The 27801-nt window shown below is 34.5% G+C and overlaps 2 protein-coding genes across 9 annotated transcripts in view; one reads left to right on the forward strand and one right to left on the reverse strand.

Annotated features, from left to right (window-relative positions):
• The first annotated feature begins 819 nt into the window (after nucleotides 1-819).
• LOC143245087 (zinc transporter ZIP3-like) lies at nucleotides 820-24245 on the forward strand. Of its 2 annotated transcripts, none has more exons than XM_076490954.1 (2): nucleotides 820-2240; nucleotides 2536-2832. In XM_076490954.1, exons 1-2 carry the CDS (start codon nucleotides 1185-1187, stop codon nucleotides 2563-2565), a joined length of 1086 nt encoding a protein of 361 aa, XP_076347069.1. In that variant the 5' UTR covers nucleotides 820-1184; the 3' UTR covers nucleotides 2566-2832. The 2 variants fall into 2 exon arrangements, with proteins under 2 accessions (XP_076347069.1, XP_076347068.1); XM_076490953.1 differs by lacking the exon at nucleotides 2536-2832 and adding an exon at nucleotides 23374-24245 and having other exon boundaries at nucleotides 823-2240.
• A 34-nt stretch (nucleotides 24246-24279) lies between these two features.
• The window catches only part of LOC143245085 (rho GTPase-activating protein 100F-like), an 81660-nt gene continuing 78138 nt past the window's right edge, over nucleotides 24280-27801 (reverse strand). For all 7 annotated transcript variants that reach the window (XM_076490950.1, XM_076490951.1, XM_076490949.1 and 4 more), the window contains one exon: nucleotides 24280-24908. In XM_076490950.1, coding sequence (XP_076347065.1) covers nucleotides 24778-24908 — 131 coding nt within the window. In that variant the 3' untranslated portion in view covers nucleotides 24280-24777. The remainder of the gene's footprint in view (nucleotides 24909-27801) is intronic.

Raw genomic sequence — 27801 nt, forward strand, 5'->3', positions numbered from 1 at the left:
ACATTGGCTTACATCGGACATATTTCTCTGAAAAAAACAGAAATAAATTTGTAATACAGGTGTAATTGAATATAACATAATAACATATGGATGGGTTAGGACTTACGGGCCACCCTGTACATTTCCCACAACAGTGTGCAGAAGGAAGTCGAATGGGACATTAGAATTAAGGAAGTAAGCAGTAATCATTGTAATGCATTCTAAAAACGAAGTAATGTGCGAATATATGATAACAGTGAAACGAAGTACAACAACAATACACAAATAAGACACATGACGTAGCAACTACTCAGCTTTCTGTCTTCAAGTTAAGACTTTCGAAAGTGGCGAAGCAAATTGCTGAAACGTATTTTTATAGTACACTTATTTTATCAAATCCGGTTTTTAGCTGATTTGTTGTGTTGATGACTTCAGACATATAATGCATAATAAGTTTATAATATTGTAGTTATACGAAATTAAGTGGATATACGTTCAAATATTAACATAATGTAAATCAATAACTTATTAGCATGAATGATTAAAGTATACAAAATAAAGAAACATTAATCGAATGTTCTTTTTAAATTTTAATAAATTTGCCAGGAAGGGTGACTTTGCTCTTCATAACATCAACTTATTTAAAACTATAGCATATCCTACTTTTAACTGTTATTTTACCCCTTTGAATTTGTAATAATAAATCCTCTAAACTGAGCTGGTGTGTTGTACTCCGTCGATTACCGAACGAAAGGAGGATGACGTCACAATCTTACATACCCTCTGGCGGCGTTACAGGTACGTGAAAACTCGTTTCTTGTTTCCGTATTGAACCGACCTATTTCAACAAAACTACCAGTTGGTTACAGACATTAGTTATTGTTCGACGTTACGCAATAAGGAAGGCGAGTGTTCTGCTTGTAAGGCATGTTTCATATTGTAGTGTATTGTAGCATGTGTTTTCAGAATAATAATTAGTTGTGTGAAGTTGTTAAGTGAAATATTGTTATTTCAGTGATTTAAGTTACTCGTTAATTAACGAGAAGTTGTTTTGCGATCTTAAGATTTACCGGGCTTAGTGAACCGCTTCTGATATCAACAGTGTGTGTGAACCACCACCTGTGTAGGAAAAAAACAACACACACACACAAAAAACAGCGTTATTTGTGATAAGACGGAAGCCGCACACCTGTCGTACACTTATTATGTATCTTCGTGTCAATACGGGTGAACCGTTAAAGCACCTTAATTTGACGTATCATGATCACTTGAATGCGAGTACCAAGTTCCATTGCAGCAATCCTGTGAAGAAACATTTTATTGAATATCATCCTGGTATGGATTTGCTGGCTGTTCAACTTTTAGGTTTCGTGGGGATGTTTGGCAGCATGTTAGCAGCCTTTATGGTGCCTTCTTTGTGTGTTGCTCGCTGGCCAGAAATTCTACGTGGCATCAGGTATCAGCTAGCTTTCAGCTTAGCAAACTGTTTCTCGGGGGGAGTCTTTCTGGCTACATTTTTTGTGGGTCTCCTTCCCGAAGTACGGGAAATGTTTGAAGTAATTTTGGAGGTCAAGGGTATTCACACTTCTATCCCTGTTACTGAGTGTGTGGTCTTCGTTGGATTTTCCCTTGCTTTGTTGATCGAACAAGTAGCGCTGGACCACCAAGAAAAAAAAGCTAGGACCGTACATTCAACGGACCCCAGCTCTTCCATCAATATGGACAAGAATGATTCTCACAAAAATTCTGGCCCACGAAGGTCAAGGAATACCATAAAATGTCAAAGCCGAGAACCCCTTCTCTCCGGTGCTAGTCAATCAACGGAAGAAGAAGACACAGGTTCAAAACCCACAAGGACTATATCCAACCATACTAATAAATCAGACACCGACCAGACATCCTCCGACGAAGATTATATCGATAACTTAGAAAATTCTCCAGTAGCTACAGAGACTCATGGACACAGTCATAGAAGTGGACACGGACATTCACACGCAGATGTCAGTAGTTTAGTGCGTGAAGAATCCGGTGTTCGTTTTATTTTACTGGTTTTATCACTTAGCGTCCATTCAATATTCGAGGGCTTAGCTGTAGGCTTACAGTCCAATGTCAGCACACTGATTAACCTGTTGCTTGGTGTTGCTGTCCACGAGTGGTTGGTAGCGTTCTCCATGGGTGTTAATATCGCTCGTCTCAAGCTGTCACGTGGAGCCACTTTGAAGTTCGCTGCTCTCTTCTCGGCCACAATTCCGGTGGGTCAGGTAAGTAGAAAATTATGTCAAACTTTCTGATCATAGAGTTTTAAAAATAATTAAACGTTTAAAGATGTCTAACATATGGTATTAAGCCTAGATCACAGTCTGGCAACCACAACACAAGAAAGAAAAAAAGAAAAAAATTGGATGAGCGTAGACTTGTATCATCCACTTTATTCCATACTTTTAAGTTTTAGTTTTATTTGACAGCCTTATAAAACTTAGAAACCGAAACTCGCATTCTTGTTACCGTTAATTAACGTGCAGGATATCAAAAATATAAACTCTGTATACGTAATAGCTATTCAGTTGGAAGAAGGAGAAATCGTAGGAATGTTGCTGTTGTGGCGAAGGCCGCTCTGGGGGTGGGGGGAAAATGAATGCATTTTATCCCGGGCCTCTCCGATCGAAGATGCTCCCTGACTCAGAAATTGGATGTCTCGATGGAAAACATGTTTCGTCTTTTCACTATGACAATATCGATTTTACTTTTTTTGTATACGGCTATTATTTTGTGAACTTTCATTAACGTGTTCATAAGTTACGGATTGTATTTTTCATAAATATTTGCTCGATCATTTAATAAACAAAGAAAAAAGAACGTTGTAATTATCTTGTATTTATTATCTACATTCGAATAAGTACTTTTTATATTATCTATCTATCGCTTGTGTTCTCGTATTGTTCAAACTTTAGTTAATAAATTCGGTTTTGCTTGTGGCCTGTGTAAGTTTCTATGTCATAATTCACGTAGATTCTTCAGCAAACTTTATTCATAACGACACCTATAGAGTTGAAATAACTTCCTTTTTATGTTAATCTCGCACTGCAGCAATAGAACAAGAATACCAATGACGTGTGAAAATAAATTCACTATCGCATACGAAAATGCAGTATAGTAAATTATGTACATTCTTTGTACTATATAAATTGTGCAGAAAAGATACACGCAGTTTAATAGTGCTCCTGCTATGTTTACTAGTGGCTATAACGAAATATTGATAGATATGTTTTGATGGAATTGAAAACTTGGCATACCTTAATATCAAATATTTACTGTCTTAGAATTCCTAAACCACATTTTTGCCCTCCAACTCTCACTCTGAGATTTTCATAGCCATTTGGTTAAAGTCTTCATAGAATGGTAAGATTTGACTACTGTTACATCGCTGTAGTATTGACTTCAGTGAATGAGTCAAAACTGCTATCACTCTAAAGTTTTGTATTTACAAGGTCTACAGTGACGTGAAAACAGTATTTTTCTTTCTTCAGATACACAATCTTGTCCTATTATTGACGTGCTTTACTTGAAAAACTTAAACTGCAACTACTGCATACCACAGCAGTTATAACCAAATATATCTATAACTTGAATGTATAACACACAACATCCATAGTTAAGTTAGTGGTAATTACCTCATGCTTAAATAATTAAATTAGTGAACGTATTCGTTGTATGTCCTTTCGGTACTTGAGTTTGATGAAGTCAGAATGTATAATATCATTCCAATAATATAAACCCACATTTTAATTAAGGAAATTCGATGTCATGATTCACTAGGCCTTATCATCGTTCGTTAATTTCGCATGCGTGGCTTCATGGTGAGTGCAAGTAAAAAAGCATAAACATAACGGAAATTCAGTTATGTGAGAGAATAAATAAGACTAATTTCAGACCGAGCAACTTTCACCTTAAAGAATCATTGGGGAAGAACTTAAGATTTAGGCCAAAACTCTCAACTGGCTATAAAAATTGTCATCTTGGGCGAATAACTGAAAACATTTCAAGTCATTTTCAGACAACAATGTTCAGTAGTCACCATATTGTGACACCAAACATCATGGTCGAAAGACAGTGCTCTTTGTCTCTGACTTTATATATATAACTAGAATACAATTAGCCATAGTATAGAAATAAACATACATGTTCCGTGAAAATACTACTTTAGTAAGAATCCTAGGCTTGAAGATCCTTCTCAAGTGCTGAGGTTTGTAACTGAACTCACTGAAACTACCTAATCTTAGCACCAAACTTTGTCCCCCTCAGTGCAGAGTCATAAATAAGCTGGTAGTGTTAATAAAATATTAAAAGACAACCAACTATCTGCGTAAGAGTTTGGAAGCCACAAGAAATAGGTGATACCTAATATTTAATTACGTAACAGTAAATTTACTAGCTTTGTTGTTGTTATTTGTAATTTTCGTGGGTAGAGGACTGTAATTTGTGATGGTTCTAAAACATTTTATCTTATCTTCACCACAGATTGTAAACCTTTTAAACATTATACCTTATTCATGTTATGATATTTAAAGAATATTAATTAATGCAGAATTATTTGAAGTAAGGCTGTATTGACCTTTAGGTGATATTATAGATTATGAATTACATACTGGTCGAATAGGTTTAACATATTATCACATTTTTAAGTTGACGTCACTAAGTTGTTGTCCTGTGATACAAGGATACCTTAAAATATATATGAAAAACGTCGTTAATATACATACGTTGGGTACGATGTAGCCTAAAGTTATCATTTACTAAGTTAGTCACTATTCTAAAGTAATGGGTTATCTACATTCTGTTCAATGCGGGGAATCGAGCCCCGAATATTAGAGTTCGAAGTCTGTAAACTTTGTGATCCATTGAAATCAAATGGCTACTAATTAATGTCAACACAATTGACATAAAATGGAGTAAGAATATTTTAGAACTGATACTGGGCTGGCATGGCCTAGCGCGTAAGGCGTGCGACTCGTAATCCGAGGATCGCGGGTTCGCGCCCGCGTCGCACCAAACATGCTAGCCCTCCCAGCCGTGGGGGCGTTATAATGCCTTCCCTCTAGTCTTACACTGCTAAATTAGGAACGGCTAGCACAGATAGCCCTCGAGTAGCTTTGTGCGAAATTCCAAAACAAACAAACAAGAACTGATACTTTCTTGTCAGTATGAATACATTTAGAATAATTTAACATGAGTTTATTACTTAGTTATTAAAAACCGAAAGCTGGCGAAGGATTAGAAACCAGTAGGCCAAGATCTACAGTTTATATGATTTTTACCACCAGTGTTAAGCCTACAAGTTTATTATTGCTTCATTTTAGGTAATTTTGCGTCCCCCACTAGCACAGCGGCAAGTCTACGGATTTACAACCCTAAAATTAGGGGTTTGATTCCCTTCGGTGGACTCAAGAGATAGCTTGATGTGGCTTTGCTATAAGAAAAACACACGCATGATTGGGCTAGTTTAGGTGTAACTTGTGTTAATTATTGAACTGCTTGAAAAAAATCTATTTAATCCCCGAAAGTAACTTAAATATGGTATAAGCGTCTTTAAAGAAAACACCTGCTTCACATGGATATCCAAGATGTTTGGAGGTCAGTTTCGTGTTTTTTATAATAAAAAAACCTGTATGTATCAAAATCCTATCGCCTAGAAATTTGTTGCGCTTCACCTCAAAGTCTGTATTTATAACATCCCAAACGTTTAAAATTCGTCATATTATCGTTACCAATTCATTTTTATAACGTAAATACTTATCAAATGGTACTTGTTCATTTCACATGATTTTATACTTTAGATAAGTTTTTCTATATACATAAGTATAGTCTATGAAACTAAACTCCAGTAATTCCAATCAGTTATACTAAATATAATTTACAGTTGTTTAGACTGTTTATCGTAATTCAGAAGTAAATAAGGGTTAATAAAGTATTTTGAATTATGATTTTCATATACGATACAGTGGGTGATCCTATAACCCTTGTGGACAGACACTTAGTATGTTTTATTTTTTTAGGTGCACTGATTTTCATTAAAGTGATTGGGTAGGATTGGCAGAACAATCGGAGATTCGACAGGAAATCTTATGCAGTTAAACCGTATTACATAACTTTGAGTGACTTGTGAAAAATGAAAGAAAGAAAGGGCACAAAACAAGTGTAATAATACTTATTTATCTTTCAACCACATCGAAAGATAAAAGGGATGTATACGTGGGACCTTTACTATAAGTTATGTTGAAGTAAAAATCTCTATAGAAAAATTTGTAGAACTTTCGCAAACTGAAAAATAACAACATTATACGCATTGAGCAATAACGCTGTTCCTTCTCAGGATGCGCTCGTCTTTTCAGCCGTTGGGGCGTTATAATGTGATGATTAATCCTACTATTCGTTGGTAAAGGAGTTGGTGGTTGGTGGTGATGATTAGCTGCCTTCTATCTGTTCTTTCACTACTAAATTAAAGAACGATAGCCCTTGTATAGCTTTGCGCGAAATTCATTACAAACCAAACTCAGCTTTGGATGTTGGTTAGGGTTCTTTTGCTGGCCCGCTTATCGGAAGATCCAAAAATCCCTCTATCCATATTCACCCACATTTTACACATATCAACACTGTTAATTTATGTGTATTTAAGCTTGAACGTTTGAATATACACATTTTAATTCCAGCAGCTATCAGAACTAACAGACAGAGAAAAACAAAAGTCTATTGAAGTTTGATTTGAAAACGTAGTTTAAAAGTCCTAATACAATAAAAAATAGTGTCTAAATCACGAGAATGCATACCTCCTGACTGGTAGTAATGGCTGAAGCACTTTGGTTTTTTTACAACGGTGTGGTATGATTTTTAGCAATATTGTATGATAAGTCGAAACGTACAACGACTTGTACAAAATGATTTATCGGTACAACGTATCGGTAGTAAAATTTTTATCTGTTGTACTTATGCTACTTTCTTAGTGTTTTAAGTTGAGTAACTCATCGGTAAACGTGAACTTTGTATAATTAATAATCCATTTTTGTTTTTTTTTTTAAAGCAAACTGCTATGTCTAAATTGTGGAATGTTGTTTGTATCATGTCGTTCACAGAACGATACAAGGGCACGTGATGCATATATGTGACTGACTTGTTCTGAAATACAACTTGCGCAATCTGATACAAAACTCGAGCTTTGCGACAAATTGAGTATGTATATTTCACATTAGAAAGACATTCGAAAACTACGGGAGAGTTGATGTCGCAAATGCTGATGGTTACATAGGAGTTAGTCTGTTAGCTCGCATGTATACGAACCTTATAAAATTTGCGTGAGATAAATATAAAATAAATTTTATTTATTTTGTTGTTTTTGGAAGCAAGACTTGAAAACTTCAGTGAACTGCAATTGCTTGTTGAAAGAAAAAAAAACCTATACATCCGAAATATTCACTCTTCTTTCAACAAGTATTTGCAGTTCCTTGTAATCCCGGCCTGACATGATCAGGTGGTTAGGGCGCTCGATTTGTAATCTTATGGTCGCGGGTTCCAATCTCCATTACACCAAACATGCTCGCCCTTTCAGCCGTAGGGGTGTTATTATATTACTATCGAGCCCACTATTTGTTGGTGAAAGAGTAGCTCAAGAGTTGGCGATGACTAGCTGCCTTCCCTCTAGTCTTGCACTGCTAAATTATGGACGGCCAACGCGGATAACCCTCGTGTAGCCTTGTGCGAGATTCAAAACAAACAAAAACAATCCTCGTAGTACTTAAACCTACTACGTCGACTTTGCCTTAAGTTCCACTGAAACAACAGAATTGAGGTTTGTTTGCCTTGCATTTGTTCTCTACTGGTACAGCTATAAAATCAGAGGTTCAATTCTCGTCAGTGGCCTCAGTAGATAGCACGTTGTGGCTTTGCTATAAACACACACGCCTCGGATCTCTATTATCAATATACTTCTTTAAAATTAAGAATTTATATTCACAGACGTATTTTGTACATTTATTAGATGAGTTCGTTAGCTTGTAAATAAACATTGTGCGTTGGTTTACACATTGTTTAGGAATTTTAAGAATAGTAACTCCCAGTTGTAGTTGCACAAACTCATTTCAAAAGAACTTTCTTAAAAACATCTTGTACGTGCTTTATCCAATGTTTAGTTGTTTTTTCTCTATTTTTAAAGAATGAAAGCAGACTTTCTTTTAGAAATACTTCGAATTGAAAATCGTCGATTTAATTACAATTTTTGGTTTCAGCATGATGTTTCCATTATAATTGATGTCATTTTAAAACATTATTATTGTGACTCAGTTATAAATAAACAATTTTGTGTAATTATTTTAACCAAAGCTGAAATTTGGAGAAGACAGGAACAAATTCCATTTATTAATTTATTTTTTATCAGAGAGATGTTAATTTGAGTGCAATCGCAATATACCATCTGAGTTACCACAGAAGAACACCGCTTACTACATTCTTGCACAACGTACATCATTACAATCATTTCTACCCCTTTCGTCCTCCGCTGGTACAGTGGTAAGTCTATGGAATTACAACGCTAAAATCAGGGGTTCGATTCCCCTCAGTGGACTCAGCAGATAGCCCGATGTGGATTTGCTATAAGAAAAGCATAAACACACAAACTCCTCCTTTCTATGATTATAACAGACGTGATCTCAGAAGAATGTACAAAAAAAAAAAAAAAAAGGCAGTTAGAGTGACGCCAGTTTAACGAATTTCCTTAGACTTACTATAAACAAGAATTCTATTGGAAAATTTGAAAAAAAATTGCATATAAAAATGTATGACATGTTTGCATACCACACTCATTTTAAAATACTAGGAAATTTGCATCTTACTATATAGAAGATTTATAACCCAATTGTAAGTCACAAATTTTTCTATTTATCTTAGGTCATCCCATAAGTAATGCCAGAAAATTTAATACAGAAAGTGCATAATCATTTCTGCCTTTGTAGAAGGCTTTAATGAGTAAAATATGTAACAGGACGTGTATTAAAATGTTCAGACAAATAAAAGAAACTAACCCAATTCTACTTTTCAGATCATTAATCAAATAAATCCTTAATAAGATGGATGTGTCTGAAGAGCACATTAAGCATATAATGCTTTATGCGTTTAATAAAGGCAACAGTGCAACACAAACTACATGAAACATTCATATAATGCGAAGTCTCTCAGTGACAAAAAATGTCGAAGATGGTTTCAGAAGTTCATATCAGGTGACTTCAGCTTGAGTGATACGCCACGCTCAGATAGTCCTATTGAGTTTAGTGATGACTTGTTGCTGGCTGCACTTGATGAAGATTGTGCTGTAACAGTTAAAGAACTAGAACAGAAGCTTAACTCAACCCATTCAACAGTTTACCGTCATCTGAAACAGTTTGGAAAGGTGTCAAAACTTGGAAAATGGGTCCCCTATGATTTGACAAAAGCCAACCTTAGAGTAAGAGTAGATATTTGCACTTCTCTGAACCCTCTGAACATAACTCACCTTTTTGGGACAGGTTACTTGTTAAGCGTTTGGTGGAATATTGTTGGTGTGATTGCATCAGACTTCTGTTGTCAACAGTTAGAGCGCTTGAATGTTGCACTTAAAGAAAAGAGGCCTACTTTGATCGGTCATAAAGGTGTCGTGTTACACCAGGATAATGCACGGCCCCATACAACAAGGATCACATCTGCAAAGATTGAAGAGCTAGACTGAAAAAACTTCCACATTCTCCTTATTTCTCCACAGCTTGCCCCATCTGATTATCTTCTATTCCAAAGTATGCAGAACTATATTGATGGCAAAGAGCTTGAAACACATGAAGATGTCAAAACTACCCTCTCTACATTCTTTTCCTCCAAACCCCAAGAATGTTTTAGAAGTGGTATTCAGAAGCTTGTGAATTGTTGGCAGGAAGTAATTAATAATAATAGAATATACATTATTGAATAAAAAACATTAAAAGCGTTTGAAATCCTTTCTTTTTTTAAACCTAAAATCAGACATTACTTAAGGGATAATCTGATATAATTAGTAAAGCTCCAAAATTAAACGAGACTATTTTAAATAAATAGCTGGGATTTAATATTTAGTAAATGATTCATTTGTGTGAAGTATATTACGAACATTATGTGTTTTTAATCAACTATTTCAAGCAATGTTGATTGGGTTTGCGATTAAGTTTTTGGTACATTAAAAAAATTACCTTCTTTTATATTTTTAGGTAAATTATTAATTCCCAATTTTACTGTTGCTGAAAGGTTTGACAAATATCTGAAACGTTTCAATCCGTTTTCATGGATTTTTGAAGTAGCGTTATATTACATTTTGTGGCCAAAAGTTTTTAAATGAGTTCTTTCACTGGCAAATTAGGGACGACTACCGCGGATAGCACTCGTGTAGCTTTGCGCGAAATTCAAAACAAATTGGCTATATTGGCTGGTGTTGAAGGTATTAGTTTAAAATGTTATGATGCATAAGACAGTGTTACATAGTTACGAACACGGATATCAATGTTAACGTAGTATATGTTTCTAACAGGAACTTCAAATTAACCATCGACAGCTTTAGTTTTGAAATGCTGAAACCTGACGCCTCTCCTTTTATCATATGTATATCTTAGAAGCATCTTACCAAATTAGATTTTTGTTTCAAAATGATCGTATTGTAGTCAACGTTACCCACTACTAATAAAAACATACTTTAGGCTATATATATAAAAACGGCTCGTTTGGGTTGAGAATATATTTTACGATGAGGAGCGAACAACGTTTCGACCTTCTTCGTTGTTCGCTCCTCATCGTAAAATATTTTCTCAATCCAAACGAGCCGTTTTTACACACATATTTCTCTACAAGTGGGTTTTCTCGACATCACTGATATTTTAGGCTAATTTCATGACGGTTAACCAGTTATTTACAAGGACTGTGAAACTGTTACGGTCAGTTGAGGTGAGGCTGCGTTTGTGTACAAAGAAACAATACTAACCTCATTCTGGTGAGTAAACCCGTTTACTTCATTAAGATCTTGTGAAATATTGTTTTATGAGTCTAAGTGACACTTGCATTATTGGAAGTATAAAAGAATGATAAATTTTGTACCATATTACAGTGTTTATTAGATTGAAAAATAACTCAATTATGCTGTTCCTTTGCAGCTACAGTATAGGTTACTTTAGTGAATTCTGCTATCTAAACTTTTACAGTTTACAGCGTTTTAAACTTTTTTTTTACAGTTTACTAGGTTTTAATTACTAAGTTTTTTTTCCATTTCATTATCGCAGTAATAAACAAAAAGTCAACGTGTAATTAAACATAGCAACATTTAAATAATTAGGTGTTGGGCATGGAACTCGATTTTTATTGTTAACGTTTTTTATTTAAATATTTAATGTTTAATAACACCTTAAAATCTACTCATGTGGTAACCACTTCTGTTTATTTCTGTTCCCAGTCGCAACTCTAAAATACCAGGTTATTATTAGTTTCTGAATTGTTGGAAGTCGTTTGTTTTCTCAAATTGACAAAGAGACCAATTATACTTCAAAACTCGCATCGTTAAACTCAACAGGCTTAGTTTTAATTTTTCAATGCGGAACTTGTACTACAAAAGTATTACCATGTGTGACACGATTTTCATATTGAATGATCAAGTGCGATTTGAGAAAGAATGACTTTTTTCAGGAAATTATTTTTAAAGTTTTCTCTTTTTGTTATTTTTATTAGAGAAATCTGCACGCCTTTTCATTTAAAAAAAAATTATTCAGAATGTTTACAGACAAGTTTGTATGAATGAAGTTTTCTGAGTGGTTAAACGATATATTGCGTGAATCGCAGCAACACTGTAGGCCTTCCATACTCTAGTGTGCAATGAAACGAAGCTGAGAAAGTATGCTACGTGATAACCTTCTTAAGTTGTTTGTTCACAGAAAGCTATTTTCAAATCGCTATTAGTTACTAAGATGATATTACCCCCTTACCGTTCACTTTTTTTTTTTTAAAGATCTAATGAAAAAGTAAACGTAAACGGTACTTGAAACGGTTCATTTATCATACATTTTACTTCATCGTCGTTACTTATGCAGGTAATCAGTATTATCATTTTCGTTGATATATTGCAAAATAAAACATGCAACTTTCTTTCTCCAGGACTGTTGTTTTTGTAAATAACCATTAACGTTCTTTTATTTATTAAGAAATATCGCGATTAAGTGAATATAAATATGAACGAATTAATGACCAGGTGGGTTAAAGCGTTCGACTCGTAATCTGATGGTCGCGGGATCGAATCTCCGTCGCACCAAATATGCTCACCCTCTCAGCCGTAGAGGCATTATAATGTGACGGTCAATTCCACTATTCGTTGGTAAAAGAATAGACCAGGAATTGGCGGTGGGTGGTGATGACTAGTTGCCTTCCCTCTGGTCTTACAATGCTAAATTAACCCTCGTGTAACTTTGCGAGAAATTAAAAAAAACAAACACAAAATAATGTACGTGATCTTAAACGAAAGTGGCTGGGCTAATGAATTCAGTTTGAAATAATTGCTTGTAAAGCATAAATAGTTTTTAAAGTCTCGTTTCGGTCTCTCGACAGTAGTTTTAATATTAATAATTTTGCAGATAGAGTAAAGGTTGATGTTGGTCAATATCCAGCGTTTAGAATGCAGGAAGATAACATATAGTACTCTCATTATCTTGTTATTATTTCCCACCAAACACTGACGTTTTGCTTTTAGTGAACACCTACATACAAGGAATAATTACAGTCACTATAGGGTTATATCTTGTGTTACGCGTAGTGCATCGATTTTTATTTCCTGTCATAACGATGTTCTTACGCTGGTTGGGTTCTTTTAAACTATTTTGAAAAAATAATTTGAAGTATAATCCACGTAAAGCTAAAAATTAGTTCATTCGTTCCTTAACATTTGTAAGAACTTGTGCAGTTATAAATTATACCTCGGTGTAAGCCTGAAATTACAAATAACGTTCAAACGAAAATACTTCGCTTAACAGTGTTAGGACTAACGTAAAAGTAAACTGAATTGTGCAGTTTCAAGGTTAATCGATGGAATAATTGAATATACACGGTAACTAATTTTGACCTAAATACGTCACTGGAATAAAACTGATTGGCCAACACTCCGCCGACTCTTGCATCCATAGTCTAGCTTCGTCTCCAAATACTTTTCGAATTTACTAGTTTTCTTGACATCAGACTTAGAACTTTCTAGGGCCATTCCTACAGATTTATTGGACATTAAGTCATGCGCTCTTCAGCCAAGATTAAAATTAAAACATTAGTAATACAGCTTACGACAATATATATTTACATATTATGAATATATTTCGGATACATATTCTCAGTGCATATTGAAGCATGGTGCTGAAATGTACCATTTAAACTAAGAAATGGTATTTCACTGGTGAGAGCTTGGATAAACTTAATGCGAAATAACAAAACAAAATGTGGAGTGAAGTTTAGCCTTGGAAATAAGTATAGAAGTAGTTCTAAGGGTTAGCTTAATTGTTACTGTTGTAATGCTAGAAGTATAAGAAATAAAACAGATGACTTTAGACCACTGGTAGGAATGGAAGATTTTGATATAATAGGAATAACTGAAACATAGTTAAATATAAATGATTTTGATGACAGTAATTTCTTTGAAATACAGGGTTATGTGATATTTAAAAGGATAGAGTACTAAAGAGACGGGGAGGAGTGACTGTAAAATGTAAATTACATCCTGTTGAAGTTGAAGATATCAAAGATAACCGCAAGGAAATTGAATCCATTTGGGTTTCTATTTGTGGATATAAAGGGAAAAGAATTTTACTGTGAATTTGTTACAGACAACCGGATGATAATGATGAAATTGGTGAGAGATCTTACAATGAGATTAAAATTTAAGCTGTTAATGAGGTCATAATTATGGATGATATTAATTTCAGCAATATTGATCAGGAAATGCTAGATTCAAACTATGAAGGAGAAATGTTGGGAAAACTGTGATGACATTCTTTACATTTTGGTCAAGGAACCTACTAAAACAATGCTGTTTTATATTTATGGTTAATAAGGGTATAAGGAATAAAATTAGTACCACAAATTTAAGAAATTTAAATTGACTGGTATGACAGGAGTTTTAGAAGATCAAGAAATTTGGTAAAACAGGAAATTATAACATCAGAAAGAATTATGAAAAAAGATTGGAAAAATGTAAAAATTAATAGTAAGGCTTTCTTTAAATGCATTAAAGATAAACAAAATGTTTGGATGGGGATAGGACCGATGAAAAGTGATAAAGGAAGGGTTATATCTGATGATTATGAAATGGCTAGATTATTAAATTCTGCATTTCTTCTTCAGTTGTCACTAACGAAGACTTGAGCAGTATTTCGAATCTTGAACAGCTGATAGATGAAAACAAAGGTGAACAAGACAAATGCATAAATTCTGAGTTTTTCAAAGTAAAATAGGAAAGTTTAGAGAATGACAGGCTGCCAGGACAGATAATATTTCCCAGAGTATTTTAAAGGAGATCAGGGACTGGATATGTGAGTCACTTGCCACAATTTTTGTAAGTCCTTGAATACTGGACAAATTCCAAGATATTGGAAATTAGCTCATGCCACTCCTATCTTCGAGGGAAATAATAGAAGTTGTTCCAGTAATTATAGGCTTGTTAATCTTACATCAGTATGGGAAAAGTTTTCGGAAAGTTTGATAAAAGATGCTTTGCAAGATCACTTAACAAAGCTTAGAATTTTATTGAATAATCAAAATAATTCCATTATGGCAAAATATTGTCTTACAAATCTTTTGACATTCTTTGAAAATATTACTGCTTATGTAGGTGGGAGTAGGGATGTAGATTGAAGTATCTGGATACTTAGAAAGCCTTTGACAAAGTGCCACATAAAAGGTCATAAAGATTATTTCTTTAGGTGTGGGAGATAAATTAAATAATTAGTTACAAGAGTAACTTGATGAAAGAAAGCAGGTGATTGTTATAAATGGAGTTCAGTAAAAGAGGATTAATGACATAAGTGGGTAACCTCAGGGCTTAGTCTTAGGACTTTTGTCCATTTTCATTAACATGAATGATATAGATGAAAGAATAGTCATTAAGTTACTTAATGTTGCCACTTGTATTAAGGTCTTGGATGTGGCTTATTTACAAAATGATTTAGATCAATTAGTGAGTGGGACAAATAAAAGGCAGATGAGTTTTAATTATAATAAATACAAAATAATGCATGCGGGTTATCATAATTTGAACTGCAAGTATAATTTGATTGGAATAACCTTTAACAGTGTCGTGAAAGAAAAGTTTTTTTGCAATAGTTAATCAGTATCTTAAGCCATTCAAACAGTGTGTTGTTGTTAATGGCAGGGCAAATATGGTTTTAGGTCGTATCTACAGAAATATTTAATACAAGTCTAAAGAGGTTATGATTACATTGTATAGGTCACTGATTAGACCACATTTGGAGCACTGTATTTAGTATTGGACTCTTTGTTTTAAACAAGATATTGAATTGTTAGAAAGGGTTCAGAGATGGGTTACTGGAATGGTGCTTGGGATGGACGGGTTGTCATATGAGGAGAGATTAATATCTCTAATTTTTTTTAAAGAAGAGTTCGAGGGAATCCGAATGAGGTGTTTAACCCTTAAACAGCGAGAACGTTGTAGGTAACCGCCGTTTAAGGGTTAAAATTGTTAAGCGAATTGATAAATAGCGTTGGTGCGCCATTTTTCATACTTAACGGTGAGAATGGTAGCACTAGAGGATATCTATAAAATTTGGCAAGGTGTGGGAGTCGTCTTTAGCTAAGACAGTTTTATTTCTTGATCAGAGTGGTTTGTCTTGTTGTGGAAGCAATAGATTTAAATGAGTTTAAGATGCTACGGATTTTCTGTTGTACATTTATTTTATTATTTGCGTTTCTTTCGGTTTAGTGCATGTGACGTATATTGTTGAATGTGTACTGCGCAAGTCCCTCCTATTCTCTCAAAATGTGGAAGAATGTAAGAATATACGTTTTACGAAAACAGTAGCGTAACTTTGAATAATGTTGAACATTCAAGAATCTCGTCTTGCTGATATAATAGAATATTGCTGGTCAGCTACAGTCGGTATACTAAAACCCTCGGAAGCTGTAATTGTGATTAACGCTTATTAGTCGGAAAACTATAGAATTTGACCAGGAAAGTTTACATATTTCAAACATTATGAACCGTTCAACTTCAGTGAATTAACTCCGGACGTTAGTATTTCTACGAGAACATTAAATATCTTCCTCAGTAAAGAGTCATTTTGTAAGCACGAGAGGCTAACCAAGCTAAGGTGTAACAATATCAACACAGAATTAGTATGCTCGTCGTAGACCTGGTTCGTCGATGAAATATTCAGTTTTACACCAGATAGAAGACTCTTGGATATAAAATTAATATTTTTAATAACTATTTGAAATAACCGTTATTATAAATTGTGTTGTGGTTTGTATATTAAAACATAATCTGTTATGAAAAAAAAAATGTGTGTATCAGTCTTGTTGGCAAGTTTCTTAAATGTAATACATATCGACGTTCAACTAACTCTAGTTTCAAATGTGAAATCATGACATGTAACATACGTATAATGATAAGTGTTGACACACACACACACACGTTTAGGGGCAACAAGGGACCTACTGGTCAATGTAAGCTGTCCCCACGTTTTTTAAACAACTAAAAATGTTAAATATATACCATTAAAGAATAACCTCAAAGCCAGCACTTATCATTATATATATATATCGCGATACACAGGTATTTTAACCAAGTTAAGGTAATAAACTAGTAATTTCGTGGAAATGAATAGAACGGAGGGATGTTTAGTAATAAGGAAAAATGACTCTCTGAAACGTGCATTGATAATTGTATTTCTAGTAATTACTACATCGTTGAAATGTGTACTAGCAATAACAGTGTGGTATATTTTAAAGAGGGGGGTGTATACATACCTCTATATTGAAATATATCCATTTATAAAAGCTGACCCTAAGGGTATGTGAAAAATGGCACTTACGTAACTTTGTCACCCAAACAAAGTTTCAGACATTTGATAATTTTAATTTAAACGAACATAATATCGTTTATTTATTTATTTTTAACATCATGGACATTTCAACTAACAATGGGCCCCGTTTTAAAATGTTCATGCTATTTTACTTTGTTTGAATGCCCCGTTTTATTAAGATTAAGAATAAAAAATATTTGTTTTTAAATTTCGCGCTAAGCTACACGAGGGCTATCTGCGATCGCCGTCCCTAATTTAACAGTGTAAGTATAGAGGGAAGGCAGCTAGTCATTACCACCCACCGCTAACTCTTGGGCTACTCTTTTACCAACGAATAGTGGGATTGACCTTCACATAACACCCCTACGGCTGAAAGGGCGAGCATGTTTGATGTGACGGGGAATCGAACCCGCGGCCCTCGGATTAAAAGTGCCTTAATCATCTGGCCATGCCGGGTCTTAAGAGTAATAAAACATTTTCTGTGAAAAGTCAAACGGTACGTTTAGAGTATATTTCAATGCATCCAAGATTGTTCTTTTTTTTTGTTTTATGAGGGATATTTCCTAATCGTGCGCATATATTTATATTTATGTAGCGAAACGGTTTTGAATCAACGATAACATTTAAAAAAAATTATGGTTAGTTAGATCTGCTAACTTTTGTGTTCTGTGATCTAAAAGTTATATATAACCTTTTTTTCTTCAGAAAAACACGCGGAGAAATAGGTCATGAACGAGTGATAATGAGCACTATATGAACAAAGAAAAAACGAAGTATTTTTCAATAGTAAAACAACTGTTTGTTTTTGTGTATATATCTTTCTATTTCAGATAAGTTAGTATTAGGTTATGTGTTAACTATCGTAAACACAGAGCTAGTGGCGAATTCACGATAATTGTTTTTTTTTTTTTTTTAATTTGACGAAAGACTAAGGCTAAAGAATAAGTAGAAGAAAATCCATGAAAGATAAATTAATAAGACTCGAAGAAAGTATGGATTTTTTTTTTTTTTTTGCTGTGGGTTGTTTAATTAAACCCTTTCATACAACGTAATTCAGTAACAAACAGCCAACAGTGTACTCTATTATGCAACGCTTTAGTAATACTACACTTCTTTGTAAAACAAAAAGTATTTTGAAAAAATCACCAATTTTGAATAATGTTATTGAAATGAAGTAAATGTAATGAGGTGACTTCGAAACGAGAATTCATAGGAGTGTTTGTGTGATTTGATAGCGAGTTATTTAAGAGTGAAAAAATTTACTGGAAAATGAACTACAAAAATTTACATATCTGGGTTTTACGCTGGCTTAATAATAATTGTGGGTAAGCTTTATTATGATAAACTTTTACCACTAGTAGATTTAGACCAGCGGAAAGTTTACGGATTTACAATTTTAAAAGTCGAGGTTCGATTACTCGTGGTTGATGTAGCTCAGATATTTCATTATGTAGCTTGACGCTCAAAGAAGCTATTAATTACCATCGCCCCCCGCTAGTACAGCGGTTAAGTCTACGGATATACAACGCTCAAATTAGGGGTTCGATTCCCCTCGGTGGACTCAGCAGATAGCCCGATGTGGATTTGTTATAAGAAAACAAACACACATTAATTACCATCAAAATTAACACAACTTGTGAGTGATAAATTTATGCTCCATTGTCATTCCGCACGAATCAGTTTCATCAGCTCTTTATTAGCACGTTTAATACGCATAAAATAATATGCACTGGTTGAAATCATGTAATCTCTTTTCTAAAACCCCACTTACCTGTTCTACAAGGTTCTTTATGGACTTTTTTCTTTCACTCTACGTATATCTCACCACTACACGAAATATAGTCTTGTTTATTCGAATTGTCTTTGTCCAGGGTTACTGATGACGGGTGGAATTTCCCAGGACTGGTATAAATCACTAATAATATGGCAGAATGGGCTTCATATATATATATATAAATTGTAAACAGGTTATCTGCTGAGTAATTCGGAAGGATACGTTTTTGTCATTAATGCTACGTATTTTTTAAAAATATTATACAAACATAGGTTTGATGCGGTGACTAAAAGACAACTCAAAATACAATAAACACTCGTATCATGTACGTCACTGTTCTATTTTTTAACAATTCTCTTATTTCTTTCTCTTTCTGTACTATGGCCCGGCATGTCCAAGTACGTTGAGGAGTTCGACTCGTAATCCGAGGGTCGAGGGTTCAAATCCCAGTCGCACCAAACATGCTCGCCCTTTCAGCCGTGGGGGCGTTATAATGAGACGATCAATCTCACTATTCGTTGGTAAAAGAGTAGCCCAAGATTTGGCGGTGGGTGGTGATGACTAGCTGCCTTCCCTCTAGTCTTGCACTGCTAAATTAGGGACAGCAAGCGGAGATAACCCTCGAGTAGCTTTGCGCGAAATTCAAACAAACAAACTTTCTGTACAGCTGCTATTCGGTGGGTTAACGGAAAGTATGAGGGCTTATAAAGCTAAAAACTGATCTTTGATTCGCACGGTGAGCGTAGCACAGTATTCCATGGTGTAACTGTTTAATAACAATAAAACGAACTTTCTGTATCTGTTTTTGTTTCCGAGTGGCTTCAGTTTGGTAGATTGAAAAACTTGTTTTATAGGTAAACTTGCTAAAGTAGGGACAAATGTTATTGTTAGGAAGCACTAGAAGAACCGGTTGTCCTTAGAAAAAAGTAAAAACTTTTGCTGACAGTGTGGAAACTGGAAAGGAGTTATGAGAGGAGTACATGTAAATTTATTACAAAGTTGTTTGTGATACTTGTGAGTTCTAAAATATTTTAAGGGAGTGTTATAACACGCTTATATTAAACGATTCTCTTTCTTCGCACAAAGCTTCAAAATAGGATATATGTCAGGGGTGGCCAAACAGCTGATCGCGAGCCACATGCGGCTCACGGAAATGTACTGATTGAGCTCCTTTTTGCATCACAATTAATGTAAAAGGTAAAAAAAAATCCAAGCTTCACAATTATTTACCGGGTACAAACTGAGAGTCAACTGGATTAAAACGTAAGTTTAATGTTCATGGTGAGTAAATATATTTAAGAATTTAAATCCTAATTTTAATGTTAGATTTGAGTCAGGGATTAAAGAAATTTCTGATCAGCAAGGATTACAGAGGAATTGTGCTGGAGAATCAGTAATCATTAGCGTAGAGTTGGAGCGATATTGGGCACTGTTGAGTTAAATTGCGTTGCGCGTGTTGGAGCCTATTGTGTCTTTTCAATATAATTTTCTAGAAGTGCCTGTGAAAATTTTGTGAAGGATGATGACATCATCAAATTGTAAGAAGCGAAAGTATGAAGATGAAAACAGAAATTTTAAGCCAGAGTGGAAAGAAAATTTTTGCATTCACCGTTAAAGGAGGTAAATCTCTGTGTCTTATTTGAAATGTGCCACTCAGTCATTACAAAGCCAGTAACTTGAAACACCACTACGAAACAAATCACAAAAAGTTTCCGTCTGATTATCCATTTAAATCAGAATTACAGAAAAACAAGTTAATTGTGTCAAACTCATTACTAAATAACCAGCAGACGCTGTTGACAATGTTCAGTACAGAAGTTGATACAACGACAGAACCTAGTTTTGTTATATCATGGAATATTGCTCGTGCTAAACGCCCGTATTCTGATGGTAAATTTGTTAAGAAGAATGGTGGGCAAAAATGCAGGATTAATTGCAATTATGAAAAGTGATCTCAGCTTTCCAGAGTTTCTCCTTGTTCATTGCATTATTCATTGTGATAACCAGTGACGTCTCTTTCTACTGCATGTGAGGTGGCTGTCATCCAGTGACGTCTCTTTCTACTGCATGTGAGGTGGCTGTCAACCAGTGACGTCTCTTTCTACTGCATGTGAGGTGGCTGTCAACCAGTGACGTCTCTTTCTACTGCATGTGAGGTGGCTGTCAACCAGTGACGTCTCTTTCTACTGCATGTGAGGTGGCTGTCAACCAGTGACGTCTCTTTCTACTGCATGTGAGGTGGCTGTCAACCAGTGACGTCTCTTTCTACTGCATGTGAGGTGGCTGTCAACCAGTGACGTCTCTTTCTACTGCATGTGAGGTGGCTGTCAACCAGTGACGTCTCTTTCTACTGCATGTGAGGTGGCTGTCAACCAGTGACGTCTCTTTCTACTGCATGTGAGGTGGCTGTCAACCAGTGACGTCTCTTTCTACTGCATGTGAGGTGGCTGTCAACCAGTGACGTCTCTTTCTACTGCATGTGAGGTGGCTGTCATCCAGTGACGTCTCTTTCTACTGCATGTGAGGTGGCTGTCAACCAGCAATGCCTTAAATAGGTTTGTGGATCTGTTGGAGCCTATTATTACTTTTCTTGAAGAAAAGAGAAGATTCTATCCTCAACTTGGAAATGATGAATGGATTCAAGATCTAATGTTCCTTACTGGGATAATGAATCATCCACAAACTCTCAACTTGGCACTCCAGGGGAAGGATAAGATTGTTTCTGATCTTATTCAGAAAATTTTCAGCTTTCAGAATAAAATAAAACTTTTTGAAAGAGACATATCGTCAAGAAACTTTAGTTATTTTCCCAATCTCGAAATGAGAGTCAATACATTCTCTGATATTGAAATAAAAGACCATAAACTGGAAGAATACAAAGATAAATTAGAAGAACTGCTTGATAATTTCCTAGACATGTTTAATTTGCAAAAGCTGAAGCCCTGCTTTATCTTTCTTGTAAATCCATTCATGGGTGATTGTGATCAATGATGGTTGTCCAATTCTCGAACTTCTGGTTACAGAATAATCTGCTGTGGAAATAGAACTACAGGAGGATCTGGATCTAAAGATGATCCATAAATCCATTCTACTTTTGAGTTCTGGAAGCAAGTTCCAGAAATAAACTATCCTGAACTGAAGAAAACCAGTGTGCAACTCATCTCAATTTTCAGCACAACATACTGCTGTGAATCACTGTACTCTGTAATGAAGTTTGTGAAGTCGAAGCATTGTGCAATCCTTACAAATCAACACCAGACGGAGCTAATTCGTACAGCTTTCACAACATATCAGCCGGCATTTCAACAACTCGCAACCAAGATGGAAACTCACAAAACTTCTACTAGCAGTAAATAGCCTAATAAAAACATGTGTGTAATATTTGTTCATGTCTTGCGGCTCTCAATCATCTGAAGTTTATCGTATGTGTTTCTTACGTTAAGCAAGATTGGCCACCCCTGATATATATGCTCTACCCGAAGCGGATTTTCTTGCAACCCGATTTCTAGTGTTATAAACCCTCTGACTTGCTGCCGAGTAATTGAGGAGGAGGAATAAATGATAGATATAAATATTAAATTTATAATACTTCTGTTGAATTGTGTATTTAATACTTTCTTTTTCTATCAGTTAAAAGAAGGATTGTTATATATTGTTTATATGGTATACGAAATGACTCAATATAATTTCATTTATCTACTAAGTAAAATTCAATGTTTTTTTTTTCTGTTATAAATTAATTTATAGAAGAAAAATACATATTGTGTTTTACTTAGTAGATAAATTCATATTGAATTTTACTTAGTGGTTTGTCGTACCTCATGTTATATAATGCATTATTTGTAAAAGTTCATATATCAAAAAAGAACGTGTGTTTGTTTTTTTAAATTTCGCGCATAGCTAGACGAGGGCTTTCTCCGCTAGCCGTTCCTAATTTTGCAGTGTAAGACTAGAGAGAAGGCAGCTAGTCATCACTACCCACCGTCACATTATAACGCCCCCAGGCGCTAAAAAGGGTATGTTTGGTGTGACGATGATTCGAACTCGCGACCCTCAGATTACGAGTTGAGTGCCTTAACCACCTGGCCATGCTGGGCCTTAAGAACTTGTGCATAATTATTATAATTTGCTTAAGTAACTAAAGTGTTTTATATTTCTTGAAATTACAGTGTCACTCTCTCTGTGTGTGTGTTTTCTTATAGTAAAGCCACATCGGGCTATCTGCTGAGTCCATCGAGGGGAATCGAACCCCTAATTTAAGCGTTGTAAATCCGTAGACTTACCGCTGTACCAGTGGGGGACTACAATATCTGTTCTTGACAATTTTGATTTGACAAGTATGATCTTCGTAGAAATGTTTTTTTGAGGTAATGGCAACTCGTTGCTGTGTTACCTTACCAATGTGATGTATATTGAAACCATACGTTTATGTTAATTAGATAATAATTAAAGCCACAACATGAAGTAAGTGTATATTTAAATATGTTGGGTTGTTTATTTATTTATTATTTTCTTTTTCAGTTAATTGGCTTGTTAGTTGGCAGCAATCAGACTGTTGGTGGACAAACTACCAGTGCGGTACTCCAAGCCATAGCAGCGGGAACGTTTATCCACGTGACATTTTTGGAAGTGATACCATCAGAACTTAAAGATGGTGGACATCGACTGCTAAAAGTTTTTTCTATGTTTATTGGTTTTTTGTTGTTATTAATTTGTTCAGTATTACTAAATGAAGGTGCTGGTCACATACACTAAAACGTCAGTAACGTATTTTATACATTTCGCTTTAGACAGATTATCGTGTTAAATTATTTTTCACTAAACAAGGAGTTAAACAGGCGTATTTTAAATAAGGCAGTATTGAGAGTAATGACTTTAATAATATCGTACGAATACTCTTGCTTTTTGCCAAACGTGGAGATACACAAGACACACTTTGGAGTTAACATGATTTTGTCTTTAAAACAACTTGTGTAAGTTTTCCTTCCTTTAAAGGTTTGTTTGTTTCGAATTTCGCACAAAGCTACACAAGGGCTATGTGCGCTGATATTTAATGGAAAAGACAAAACTGTAACGTTGAATACTATCAAACAAGTAATATCAAACTAAAACATGATTTCTCAGTCAGTTACTCTTATTTAATTTTAACTTCACTGTTTAAAGTAATTAAAGAAAGGACAAATAGAAATCGTATCATGTGATGAATACTGGAAGATAAATTTGACTTTCGGATTAAATAGGGTGCGTTAATGCTACATGCAAGTTACTGGATTATAGTGTAAATTAAGACCATCCTGCAATACGAGTGTAGTGCCGTTTCGTTCATAGTTTTCAAAATTTGCAAGTTGTAGCCTTGTGACTTGTGGAAAAAACAAATAAACAAACAACAAGTATTTGACTTTGTCTATCTTCAGTAACATCACAAGAGATTAGCCAGTCATTTATTAAAAACAAAATATTGACGGACATCAATTTTTGGTAACAATTTTTGGTAAATTTAACATAATCCATTTATATGAAACAACAACCGAGTACCTACGTCATCTCTTGAAGCAGAGGAATTTTTCTACCTTACAATAGCATTCAAAACTGCGTGCAAATATCAGGTTAAACTAGTAACAATATCTGCAGACAGGTGGATACATTAAGGGAAAGACAAAAGCAGCATTTGGTGAACATACTAGGTAATGTCGACTAAGATTCACGTAACGATTAGTTTTATGTTTGTAATTTTTTATATAGGGAGCCACAGACGTGAAAGATACAAATAACTTTAGAACATAATTATACTTGCATGCGCACCATATAGATTAGATAATTCTACTTGTCTTGTTTTTTTTAAGAAACTGGAAATGTTCCTTGAGGCAGCTTTTATTTGGCTTCTTTGGAACCATGGATGAAACAAACTATGGAACGTTGATATTATTAACATGTAGATGCAGGAAGAACTTGATGACCAACAGACCACGCCATTGTCTTCTTCCCTTCCTCCGGATCTGGTCTTGAACGCCCATTTCTTTCATTGTTGCTGGAATCGGTACTCCCATTACCTGAGACTAAAGCCAAGAAATAGATCAGAACCAATTTTAAGCTTGAATTAGTGAGATATTCGTTAAATTATTTTCGTGTTAATTTCAAGTAGCTGGAGCTTGAGCACAAGAAATCAAATGTTGAAATATTTGCAACTGACATTTTCTAACTTGAGATTAACAACGAATAAAATAAAGGCTGCTCAACTAGTATTGTTTCAGTCGAGACTGAAAATAAAAACAAAGTACGCTACACGAAATGTTTTCATGATTGTTTGGGGTATAGCGGCTCGAAGAATTTTTCTTTTTCAGGTATGAACTTTTAATCCCATAGCTCCATCTCTTGATTGATTTAAGATCTAATTACAGCCGGATCTACTGAGGATTCCCTCTTGTTAACATTCTATTTTTCGTAATTGAGAGATAAAAACTGGTAAAAAATACCATAGGAATTTAAATACTTCCTAAAGTATTATAATACAGTTAAAGTTACAAAATATATTTTTGGAATAATCCAGTGAGCTTAAGGTAAAAATGTATGTTGCTGGACATTTTTTTTTGTTATGTACAGAAATTACCTAACCCTGAACTTCCTCAACCTGTTTCGATTTTAAATCAAAATTTTACAATGAGCACATTTTCCATGACTTCTTTTTTTTTTTTTATTTGCCAAACGTCATAAAGCAAGATAAAAAGGCGGATAAAATTTTCTTGAAATAAATACTCCAACACTCTATATTACACACACACACACACACACACACACACACACACACACACACACACACACACACACACACACACACACATATATATATATATATATATATATATAGAACGTTCGTAAATCATTTATTTAGTACTTAAAGGACTGTGTCGCTCTCTCTAACTTGCAAAACATGACGATTCTAAGTAAGCCTAAGATAAACAATTAATGATTCATTATTTTATAATGAAAAATAAAACGACAGTAAATTATAATGTTTGTAGAACTTGATGTAATATCCTTTCTTTACGACTCTTGGAGTCCTAATCTATTCTTTTAGTGACTAGTGATTTAAAGATTATTTCTTTTATTCAACGATTTGGAGAAGAAAGAAATTCACATATTAGCATATTTATCTTACACAAGCAAATGTATCCAGCCCCTAGTGATAAAGTTTCAGTTACTCGTACAGTTTAAGTTATTTCACGAACGTTAACAAGGTTGAATGTGTTGCACTCTTGGTTTCACTTGAAGCCAAAGTTCTGAGTTAGTTACACCGTCCACTGCAAATCACTGAGCATTTCAGTCATGCTAAGAGCCACTCAAGAGTAACATGTGGTAAATCTACATTTTTTTTTTTTTAAAGTTACAACATATTTTGAAATATGAATGATAAAGTAATTAATTTCTAATAATTCAGTGTTGAATGCCCTACTTAGAAATAAAATTTGACACATCATTATTTAAGCCTGTCCTCCTGTCGTGAATTTGAACTTTGCCTGCTTGCCCAGATTTTCGAACGAGAGATACAAACACTGGAATAGACATCACGCAATACATATGTGTGTAAACTATAACTGCATTGTATATTATGTAATGTTGCCCGCCCCTTCCGAGTAACTCAACGGTAAATCTGAGAGCCTATGATACTGAAAATTGGTTCGATGCCCGCATTGGAAACAGCACAGATAGCCTGTACTGGTAATTGCGTCCTTAATAATTAACAAAATATATTATTGGTCAGGGTAGCTTGGCACATGAATATGATGGGTAATTTCTTCTATGACTACACCTGTTCTTTAATTTGGTCGTACTTTCATCTTATCTACTTGAAGTTATGGTGTAAATGTTATGTACTTTTAAATCAGCCGAACACTCCTTGATCTGATAAGCTGTTAAGAAAAATGATTCAGTCCATTTTGATTCTGTATTGCGTTCAAAATAACAAAGAGCCTTTGTGTATAATTCAACGTTTTTATATCTATGTAACTTGCTGTAATGGACGTAGCGGGTTATGTATCTATTCATGAGATGGGGATACTAAATACAACGTGTCGCCATTTACTGAAATGATGACTTTAGCAAGAATTTATAAGAAAATTCTTATTTTTGGTATTTTTAGATTCAGACAGAAAAATATTTGATTTTTTGTGTCTAATTTATTGCTTAATAAATTTATTATTATTATTATTATGTACAACGACCATTCCATTATAATATAACAATTTAAAATAAAAGTAATCTTTTTTTTTTCTATTTTGCTATCTAAAATAAAAATTGATAAATAACTTTTAGTATCTCAATGCAGGTGTTCTCAAGCTAACGGTTACGTGAGACTTCACATGAGGTCCTGAAGGGGTTGAAAAGATGCAGAAAATCTGAAGATTTTTTTTATATATACAAATTATAATGTATTCAAGAGAGTTTTGTTTCATTTCCTTTCCCCAAGTCGCTCAACGTTAGTCTGAGGGCCTACATCAATAAGACTGAGGTTTCGATACTCATGATGGGCACGAGTATCGAAAATATAACATATTTAAAATGTTAAGCTCTGTGCTTAACAAGAAACAAATCAAACATTATCTTTTAAATCTTTTTTGCTTTCTGTTTTTTGTTTTAATTTGTTTCAGATTTTCACGCATAGCTACAAAATGGCTATTTGAGAATAGCTGTCTCTTAATTTTAAACTGATAAGATAGAGGGGAGGCAGATCACATACCACCAATTCTTGACTACTCTTTTCTAGACTAACAGTTGGATTTATCTTTTACTTTTATAACGCAGCTTTGGTCCCAAAATATGTTGCGAGATCTTCAGCAATGGGACGCGAATCAAAAAAATCCTCGGAGTTATCATACAAACATACCAATAACTATACAACGCCCGATTTCTCTCTTTAGTATTCTGTATGTGTAACTTTACTACTCTATCACC

The sequence above is a fragment of the Tachypleus tridentatus genome, chromosome 2 (genome assembly GCF_004210375.1).
Source record: "Tachypleus tridentatus isolate NWPU-2018 chromosome 2, ASM421037v1, whole genome shotgun sequence".
NCBI lineage: Eukaryota > Metazoa > Arthropoda > Merostomata > Xiphosura > Limulidae > Tachypleus > Tachypleus tridentatus.